General features: G+C 50.4%; 1 protein-coding gene across 1 annotated transcript; it reads left to right on the top strand.

Annotated features, from left to right (window-relative positions):
• The first annotated feature begins 1,762 nt into the window (after positions 1-1,762).
• On the top strand, positions 1,763-7,823 carry Stx4 (syntaxin 4). The gene is made up of 11 exons (XM_052197899.1): positions 1,763-1,909; positions 2,105-2,206; positions 2,286-2,385; positions 2,503-2,577; positions 3,408-3,478; positions 5,742-5,850; positions 5,921-5,997; positions 6,185-6,322; positions 7,255-7,365; positions 7,436-7,534; positions 7,618-7,823. The coding sequence occupies exons 1-10, from the start codon at positions 1,880-1,882 to the stop codon at positions 7,517-7,519; spliced, it is 897 nt and encodes a 298-aa protein (XP_052053859.1). The 5' UTR covers positions 1,763-1,879; the 3' UTR covers positions 7,520-7,534; positions 7,618-7,823.
• Positions 7,824-10,533: the final 2,710 nt, after the last annotated feature.

Raw genomic sequence — 10,533 nt, 5'->3', positions numbered from 1 at the left:
GCTCCTTCCTCCTGCGTGCTGAGATTAAAGGCGTGCACCACCACTGCCCAGTACCTTAACCTTTCTTGATGCCATCCAATTCTTACCTTTGGCAAGGAAGAAACTGTCTGAGCAAGCTGTCAAAAGAGGAAATTGAATTTCGGAGGGGAACAATGAAACATGCAAGGCAGGGCTAGGTGACAGGTATCCAAGAGTCCCCTGAGCCCCTTGTAATACTAACCGGAGAATGAGGTGGAGGAGAGGAGTTAGGAGGCTAGCAGCCATTAAACAGCTAATATGCAAGCATACCCTTACACAATTCTTTTTTTGGTTTATTTGTTTTTCTTTTGGGTCCCTGGGGCATGGGAAGGCTGAAGACTTCCATTTGGAGGCTATCAGAATCACGAGGCTTTGACTCTCCAAAAGTCCATAGCAACTCAGACTCAGAAATCTAGGCTTCTCAACCAGAACCGGAGAGGGACTGACTGCTGTTTTCTGTGCTGAACTTTCAGGTATTCAAATACCCATTTAGCAGTTCTTTTTTAGCTCCTGGGGGGCTTCTATACAACGGAAGCTCCACAAGTGCATGGGACTTTGGTCTGTTGGCCCTGATTTGTCGGCTGCCTCTAAAACAGCATCTATTCTATAGTATGTGTCCAATAAATATATCAAGTGAACGTGTTTCCAGGGGGCCAAAGCTGGGGAATGGCACCGCGAGAGGAGACGAAAGAAATTCGGATCAAATCTTCTGTGGGGGCCTATTATGTGCCAGCTACTGAATTTGGTGCTGGGGATTCCGTTAAAGAAAAGCAAGTCATGCTCAGACGTCAGTTGTAAGGCAGGGCTGCGGAGGTAACAGTACATTTTTCTCAGTCTGAGCTGCTCTGAAATCATCTTGCTGCTCAGAAGGTAGGAGCTCAGCGGGACTGCAATGCTCATGCGGAGCACAGGCCGCCCACCTGTCAGAGGCTGTGCCAGAAGGACGCAGGGGAGCGGGGCGGGGGAGCTCCACCTTGGCTGAGGTCACTTCCCACCCCCAGATTCTCTGCCTACAAAACCCTGCAATTCTCTGACGCTGTACACTCAGGTCTTATTATTTTCTGACTTTCAAGGTCTCATGATACCGACAGCCCCAAATGCAAGTCTTCACTTTGCCCACGCTCTAGGACCCAAAATTAAAACAACAAAAAAAAGTGAATTATACAGAGTATCCGCAGTAGGTGGCTGAGAGTAGGCAGTGTATCCTTCCCCACCTCGGAAGAAACTGAAGGGGCACAGCTCAGACGCTGGGGTGTCGGGGACGTCGGGAGACTGGAGACATCGCTGACAGCGCCGGAGCACGTGACTGGCTGTCGGGCTTGCAGCCGGCGGAGCTGGGCCCGACCTGTCACGTGATGAAGGGGCGCAATGGGGTGATGTGAGATACGAGGCTCTCAGACTGCGTGCAAATGACGCATTCCCAACCCTTTGGGCAACTAGATTTCAGTTCCAATATGAGATGTTCCGGTTAAGGGGGGAAAGGGGGGCGGGCTCCGGAGCCGTGCAGCCTCGCTTCCGTTCGGCTGCAACTGCTTCCGACCTCCGCCTCTCCCTCTAGCGAGGACGAGACAGGACTTCGCGCGCATGCTCCGAATCATCCCCCGAGGGGCGGGGCCGCAGCTGCGGGAGCAGGATGGGGGGAAGAGAAGGGAATTCCAACCTGTAGAACTTTGGGGGGGGTCCTATGGTCGGGTTCTTCCCCACGACTGTGGATGGTGAAGGGGTGGAGCCTTTGGCGGCTCCTGGGGGATACTGGAGCTCGCAGGGTGAGGGAGGGGTGTCAAGAGTGAGAGAGGTGCAGGACTTCCAAATTTAGACCCTTGAGGCCCTTTGGGCTCAGTTCCAGGCCACTCCGGCCACCATGCGCGACAGGACCCACGAGTTGAGGCAGGTGAGAAACTGGGGTGGTGAGGACACCCTGGAGTGAGGAGAAGCGGGGCCGGGCGGGCGCGCCGGGGTGAGAGCTCCTGGTTTTGGGGCCGGGCCGGGTGGCTGATGGCCAGGAAGGAAAATCCCGGAAGCCCATGGTTCCTGCGGGACGAAAACCGCAGCGAGCAAGTGGTGCCAATGACTCCGGCCCTGGCAGGGGGATAATATCTCAGAGGATGAAGACGAGGTTCGAGTCGCGCTGGTGGTGCACTCAGGTGCTGCCCGGCTGAGCAGCCCGGACGACGAGTTCTTCCAGAAGGTAAGGGTCAGGAGGACCCAAGAGTAGGGCGGACTAGAGCGACACTTAAGTCTTCAGCCCTCTTGGTGATCCTTCCTAGGTGCAGACAATTCGGCAGACTATGGCCAAACTGGAGAGTAAAGTCCGGGAGTTGGAGAAACAGCAGGTCACCATCCTGGCCACGCCTCTTCCCGAGGAGAGTAAGCGAAACCTAGGGCTCACACACGCCAGCCCGGTGGATTATGGGGGATGTAGTTTTATTCAGGTGATGGGTTTGGTTTGGTTTGTGGTTTGGAAGTGTTGGCTTTCTCGTTTAGGTATGAAGCAGGGCCTGCAGAACCTGCGAGAGGAGATCAAACAGCTGGGGAGAGAGGTCCGGACACAGCTAAAAGGTGAATGAATTTCAAAGGACTCTGCCATATCTTTCCCTTTGATTCAGCACCGTTGCTGGTATATCTAGTTGTTGTATACACAATGAAATGATATATCCAGGTCACAGCAGACCTGGGTCTAGTATCTCTGTCCCATGGCATCAAAGCCACGGTACTTTGCAAAGCACATTATAGCCTCTCAGATGCCATTATTATTATTATTAGTTTAAATTCAGAACTACATACTGCTATAGTTCTTTCAGCCCAGTGTGTATTCTTTGGGCAGGTAGATGAGAGGTTTCTTAGGAGGTTTTTTCACACTTGGTGGGAACCCACTGATGTGATTCAAAGAAAAACTTATCTCAGTTCAGAATTAGCCCCCTTCTCCTCCTCCCTTCTCTTTTCTCACCTCCTCCCCATCTCTTCCTCCTGTGTAGACCAGGCTGGCCTCAAATTCACAGAGATCCATCTTTCTCTGCCTCTTGATTGCTAAGATTAAATTAAAAGCCTGCTCCTTTTTTCTCTTCCTCCTCCTCCTCCTCCAACATTATGTGTTACTAACAAGATGCATCCCTGTTCATAGACACTTTGTAATAAAAATTTTTTGAAGACAAGAAGCTCTTTACTATGTAGCTGGAATGTAGATGTGGCCCTGTGTTCTGGTCCCCAATCAATTTTTAAAATTCACTTAAATTTTTTTTATTATATGGCTTAGACTTTTATTAATGGGGTATGTGTGCTCAAGATGTAGATCGGATTAACCTCAAATAGAATTCATCTGACCTCCCAAACAATGGTTGTCAGTCTCAGGACAAACCCTCTTCCCATCCATCCTTGTGTCTCTCCTATAGCCATAGAGCCCCAGAAGGAAGAAGCTGATGAGAATTATAACTCAGTCAACAAAAGGATGAAGAAAACCCAGGTAGGTTGCGTTTTCCTGGGACTCAGGAATTCTGTACAGTGTTTCTTAGGTTACTGAATGGCGACTTAGAGATCCTCGATTCTGGGATCTCTGTCCTGATGCTCTTCCATATGAAAAAGCTTATGCTCGAGAGAGAAAGAACTGGGTGTAGGTGAGAATCCATATCTCAGGATGCTCAGTCCATTATAACCCCCTGCCACCTCCATTCTAAGAGAGTTTGCTGTGTCAGACATGACTTAGGCCTGGCTGTGAGACAGGGAATATGGACTGAATAGGGAACAAAGACATTTCTCACGTAGGACTTACTGCCTTATCACTCTGCTCAAGGGAAGAAGAGACAGAAATAAAAACTACAGGTAGGGCTGGAAAGCCGGCTCCAAGGTTAGGAGGAGCAGCGGCTGCTCTTCCAGGGGCCATTCTTGGTGCCATAGATAGAGTCCGAGAGATGAAAGGTTGGAGAATGGATGATGTGAGAGGATCCTGTTGCACTATGGGAGTGGCACGGTGACACCGAGTTACACGAGTGAACCTGCAGTCTACAGGGCAACACTGGCATGCAGCAAGCCTTCACCACATGCACACCGAGTGCCCGTGCGCCCTCTGAATTAAACATCTACCCTTGAGACTTAGGTCTTATAGGGCCAGGCAGTCACCAAATAAGTAAATGATTTTCACTTTTACTTACTGAGACAGGGTCTCACTATCCAGTTCTCGCTCTCCTGGAGCTCACTATAGGTAAGGCTGCCCTCTAACTCAGACCTACTTGTATCTGTCTCCCCAGTGCTAGGATTAAAGGCATAGGACCCCACACTGGGCTTAAATTATTTTAAGCTAATGTCATATTTTAAGCTTATAATATCATTATAAGCTAATGAGTATTAAGAGACAGAACAGCACAAAATGAGGGAAAGTGCTGACAGAGGGAAGGCATAGAATTTAAATGATGGGAAGGAAGTGAAGTGTGTGGTAGAGTGTGTGCTTAGCACACTCCAGGCTCTGTTTTCACTCACCAGTGGTACAAAAAGCTTCTGTAGGTTTTCTTCTGTGAACGTGTGTGACCACAGTGCTCATGCTGAGGTCAAAGGAATGAGTTTTCACCTTTCCTCTTGCCAAGGCGGGGTCTGTCTGTGACTGCTCTGTACTGTGGCTCTCCTGCCTCTGCTTCCCAGCTCACCTTAGGCATGCTGGGACCACAGAGCCCACCACCACAGCTGCCTTTGAATGGGTTCTAGGATCACTGGGTGGGAGTTTTCAGACTTGTACCTTGTGCCTTTATAGGCTCAGCCATCTGCAGTCCCACCCCACCACAAGTAAATTTTTAAAATAAGTAAGGGCTGGGGACTGTCAGTCAGTTGCTAGAGCGCTTGTTTAGCACACCCAGGGCTCTGGTTAGGTTTCCACCACCACATAAGGCAGCTCTCTGTTGGTGTACACCAGTGATGCTAGCAGGCCAGCCTGAGCTACATGGGACCCAGTCTCAAACCAAATAATAGTAATAATAATTAATAAATAAGATCAAAATTAAAAACTCAAAAATAGTTGAAGCCAGACATGGAACACACCTGGAATCCCAATGCTTAGAAGGTAGAGAAAGAACAGGAGTTCAAGACCAGAGTGAGCTATTTGAAACCATGTCTCAAAACCAACTAACCAACAAAAAAATAAGTAAGGTGGGGTTAGAGACATGGCTCAGCAGTTAAGAGCACTGGCTACTCTTCAGGGGACCTGGGTTCGATTTTCAGCCCCCACATGGTGGCTCACAGCCTTCTATAACTCCCGTTGTGGGGTTCTGACACCTGCTGGCTTCCACAGTCACCAGGCACATGTGATGTACTAATGATCATGTAGGCAAAATACCCTACAAAAATCCACAAAGAACAAAACAAATTTGAACAAATAAATGGGTGGAGACTTAAGGGTGCTTGAGAAAGAGCATTCTAGGCAGAAGGAGCAGTGCACCAAGGCAAATACAGGCATGTGCAGATATGAGCATGTGCAGATACGAGCACGTGCAGATATGAGCATGTGCAGATACGAGCATGTGCAGATATGAGAATGATTTATTAGGGAGAAACCACTGGGGAAGAAGGAGAAGGAAGGAGGTGGTGAGGTGTGGGTAGGAGGAGGCAGTTATGGGTGTGATGGGGTAAGACCTTTGGCTTTCTTTCTGAGGAGTGATGAGTCTGCCAAGATCACAAGGTGGTTACGGCTGCAGCCCTCATGGCAGTCCCTGCTGACGCCCAGCTGGACTTTCTGTTCTTAGCATGGAGTCCTGTCCCAGCAGTTTGTGGAGCTCATCAACAAGTGCAACTCAATGCAGTCAGAATACCGAGAGAAGAATGTGGAGCGGATTCGGAGGCAGCTGAAGATCAGTGAGTTGGGGTACCTTGTCCTCGGGGTCTGGGAGCCCTGATCAGCTCTGAACTGGCCTTTCTGTTACAGCCAACGCTGGAATGGTGTCTGACGAGGAGCTGGAGCAGATGCTGGACAGTGGGCAGAGTGAGGTGTTTGTGTCTAATGTGAGTGGCCACAGCCGTCCTTCCTCTGTGGGCTTTCCATCTTTGATGGAAGGCAGGCCGAGGCCCAGTGGGGAATGAATCGGAGAGCTGGGTTCATAGGTTAGAGGGCTGTGTGAGAAGCGCAGCTAACTCCTGAACCAGATGCTGCTTTCCCTGTGACATCTCCAGTCCCTTTCTGTCCCCTCAGATACTGAAAGACACACAGGTGACTCGGCAGGCCCTGAATGAGATCTCTGCGCGGCACAGTGAGATCCAGCAGTTGGAGCGCAGTATCCGTGAGCTTCACGAGATCTTCACTTTTCTAGCTTCCGAGGTGGAGATGCAGGTGCGTGCCCAGAAGCCCTGTGCACCCTCTAGTCCTAGCCTTGACCTGGAGTTGAGACGCTCTCCTGGGCCAGGGGGTCTCTACTTTCATCCTCAGCCAAATTCTCCTCACAGCTCCCTTGATGGCATCCCCCCTGAGCCACCAGCATGCCTCACCTAGGCGTGGCCTTAATCATGGCTTCTCTTCCTATGACACAAGTCCCCTAATGCTGTTAGAGCTCCTGCGGAAAGCAGTCCCTAGAGGGTCAACCTCCTGGTCTCTCCTAGGTTGGAATGGCCCTGTCCTGACCTTCTGAGATGAACTCCACAGTGCTACAGCCATTCTCTTCTGCAGCTGGTAGTCATGGGAAACCACTGTCATCCAGTGGGATTACCAGGATCTAAGCTGGTAGTGCCAGGAGCAGGCAGGGAGAGGGATGGAGACTGTCCTAGAAGAACGGGCAAATTCAGACAAGAGTACTATCTGTGAGAGAGGTACTAGTCGTATGAGGCTGTGGCTGCAGGCCTCCACTGCTAATGGAGGTTATGTAGGACAGTGGGACAGAGAGAAAGAACAACCTGACAGGGTGGGGCCTGGAAGCCTTACTGTGAACAGCTCTGGTCTTGCCTTAGCTTTGTTAGTGTAGCTTTTTTTCTGCTGATCTGTCCTGATTAGCCAGGCAGTAGTGTGGTACACACCTTTAATCCCAGCACATGCACACAGGATGCGAGGCAGGCGAATCTCTTGAGTTCTAGGCTAACCTGCTCTATAGAGTCCTGGTCCTAGAGTTCCAGGACAGCCAGAGCTGCACAGAGAAACCTTGTCTTTACCCCCCCACCCCCCAAAAAAAGAGTGAGTGTCTTGGTCAGTTTTGACTGGGCTGGACAAGTAACTGTTCTCACATCCATGCCTTGTCGTCTTGCCGTCTCTGAACTATCTCATTCTCTGAGCAGGGGGAAATGATCAATCGTATTGAGAAGAACATCCTGAGCTCAGCAGACTATGTGGAACGTGGGCAGGAGCATGTCAAGATAGCCCTAGAGAATCAGAAGAAGGCGAGGAAGGTAAGCCTGGGCTCCGGCCCCGGCCTTGGGCACTCCAGAGTGACTTTCCATGACCCTCCCTCTCCCACAGAAAAAGGTCATGATTGCCATCTGTGTCTCTGTCACTGTTCTCATCTTGGCTGTCGTCATTGGCATCACCATAACCGTTGGATAATGTCCCATGTTCTTGGTGAGCTATGGTGGGCCTGCCCCATCCCTGGCAACAGCCTTTCCGCCTCCTGTCAGACCCATTTCTTTCTCCTTCCCTTGCAGGCACTGGGAGAGACGGAGACCCAGCATGTGTGGAGCAGGGCAGGCCTCCAGCTGAACCCATCCTCACACTGGCCCTTGTGCAGAAGGGCACATGGCTCTCCCAGGGTTGGCAGCTGCTTATTTGTGGAGTCCTCCCCTTCAGGCCACAATGCCTGGGAGACAATTTCCAATGTCCTGTTTGTCTGGGACACATGGTTTTGTAAAAAATTAAAAAAAAAAAAAAAAAAAAAAGAGGAAGCTTGGAGCCAGCTGTGCGGTGTGTTCTGGAAAGGCTGGCCCAGGCCGTCACGTATCCATTCTCCTGCCTGGCCATTGCTGACAGCAGGCCCAGTCTAGACAGGCTCAGACCAGACGTCTCTAGAAGAGCATCCAGGGTGGGTGAGGTGGTCCAGGGAGGGGCAGCACCCACAGCTGGGACTACATAGCCCTAAAGTGAGAAGCTACCTTGCTCAGTGCTGGGACACACGTAAGGTGTATATGTGAGAGATACTGGGGCATTCCTGAGACCAAGAGGAAGAGATATTTTGAGAAACACTTACGCAGACAGGAAGAGCAGTTCTCAATGGGGTTGGAGTTTATGTGGAATGTTAAAATGTAATGGAGACAGGCAGCATAAGAAGTTGCCCAGCAGAGGGACCAGCAGGCCAGGCCCCATGACTAGAGATGGGCACTGCTTTTGTAAGAGGAGTTCTTAGAGACCTATCATCCCATAGGCTGCCTGGTTTATGGGGATTAGCCAGTGGATAAAGGCAGAGGAGCCTGGAACCTGGTTTTTTTTACAAGGCACTTGAGCTACAGGCCCTGATTCTGTTTCAAGACCAGCCTGGTCTACATAGCATATTCTAGGCCATTCAGGGCTACATAAAAAGCCTGTCTTGGGAAGTGGGGGAAGGGAGAAATGATTGTGTAGCCTAGCATGGTAGTGTACCTTTAATCCTAGCACTTGGGAGGCAGTAGGTGAATCTTTGAGTTCAAGGCCAGCCTGCTATATATAATGAGCTCCATGACAACAGGACTACCTGTAGAAACTGTGTGTGTGTGTGTGTGTGTGTGTGTGTGTATACAGGTATACATGCATGCAGAGGTCAACTTCGGGGCACAGGTCTCTCTTGGGTTCCAGAGTCAAGCTTGGGCTGAGAGGTTTGTGTGAAAATGCTCATACCTGCTGAAGCTTCTTGCTCGCCCTGATTATTAATGGCTTCTAGTCTAGCTGCCTAGTTTCTGGAGAAGGATATAGCTTTTTACTGAGGCCACATGGTGCAGAAGTAAGCTACCTCTGGCCTAGGCTTAATTAGTCAGTGGTCTTTGGCTTCAGTCTCCAAGGCGCTCCATCCTACTTTCAATCCCATGAGACTCTACAGTCCTGAAAGGGCTGATGTGTCAGGCTCCTGCACTCTAAGACTATCTTCAGGAGGGCTCCTGCTCGGGGAAGATCACGTGCCTCTTGCTGTCTGTATACAGGATGTTGATCTCAACTGGGATTTTTTTTTGTTGGATTTGTTTTTTTTGAGACAGGGTTTCTCTGTGTAGCCCTGGCTGTCCTGGAACTCACTCTGTAGACCAGGCTGGTCTCAGCTCAGAAATCTGCCTGCCTCTGCCTCCCAGAGTACTGGGATTACAGGCGTGCGTCACCACTGCCCGGCTGATCTCAACTGGGAAACAACTAGTCAGAGAGCCTGGGTTTTTTGCTCCCTCGGCATAAAGCCATAAAGCAGCTCATTTTAGGAAGTGGATATGTGCTGGGCATTTCTTGGAGTCCCCCGACACACCCAGAAGTCTAGAATCACTACCGCATTTAAGAGACAAAGTAGGGAGCACCGCATTTAAGAGACAAAGTAGGGAGCCGGGCAGTGGTGGTGGCGCACGCCTTTAATCCCAGCACTTGGGAGGCAGAGGCAGGTGGATTTCTGAGTTCAAGGCCAGCCTGGTCTACAGAGTGAGTTCCAGGACAGCCAGGGCTACACAGAGAAACCCTGTCTCGGGGGGGGGGGGGGGGGGGGGGGGGGGGGGGAAGAAAAGACAAAGTAGTGACGGGTGTGGTGCTCACCTTCAGTCCCAGCACTCTGGACACAGAGCAGGGCAGTCCTGGTCTACAGACACAGAGAAACCCTGGAGACAGACAGGCAGGCAGATAGATGGACAGACAAGGGAAACCTTCCATAAAAGTGAAAGGCTTTGGGCCTGTGGTAACAGTAGTGGGAGTGAGTAGGAAAAGAGGCCTCACCCCCTGGAATGGGCAGATGCTAACTTGACCAAGCAGGATGGGGGAAGGGACCCAGGGGCATCTTGGCTGAGCTGCATGGATTTGGCTCTGTGGACGTTTTCCATCTCCAAGGCCTCTGTTTCCAGCTGACTCCTGGCCTGTCAGCCACCTTTGTCCACTTTCTTACACTGCCTTCAAAGTAAAACACAAGACACCAACTGAGCTGATACAGGTGCTGGATATCAACATCTGTGTAGCTGATGGCCGTCTTTAAAGTTTATTGTTTTATTTATCTGTGTACATGTGTGGAGGTCAGAGAATGACTCAGAGACTATAGTTCTCTCCTTCCATAGGGTGGGACCCCATTAAGCTCAAGTCATTAGGGTTGGAGACAAGCACCATTGTCCACTGAGCCATTATTTATAGTCACTTATGACAACGTATGCCTGTAATCCCAGAACTCAGGAGGCTAAATCAGAAGAATCACTGTGACTTTTAGGCCAGTGTGAGTTACATAACAAAACCAGAGGGCAAATTCAGGCTTTCCTTCCAGACTATGTCATAAACAAACAAACAAAGGGGTGGGGGCAGTGACTGTGGCTAGCAGACCTAGAGTCTGGAGGATCAGTTTAAAGTCATCTTTGGCTTGAGGCTAGCCTGGCTAATGTGAGACGTGATCTCAAGGGGCTTGCAGGGTTACAGCTGAGAAGGGC

The sequence above is a fragment of the Apodemus sylvaticus genome, chromosome 1, assembly GCF_947179515.1.
Source record: "Apodemus sylvaticus chromosome 1, mApoSyl1.1, whole genome shotgun sequence".
NCBI lineage: Eukaryota > Metazoa > Chordata > Mammalia > Rodentia > Muridae > Apodemus > Apodemus sylvaticus.
The sequence above is the reverse complement of the archived record's forward strand: the minus strand, read 5'-3'. Positions and strand labels throughout refer to the sequence as shown.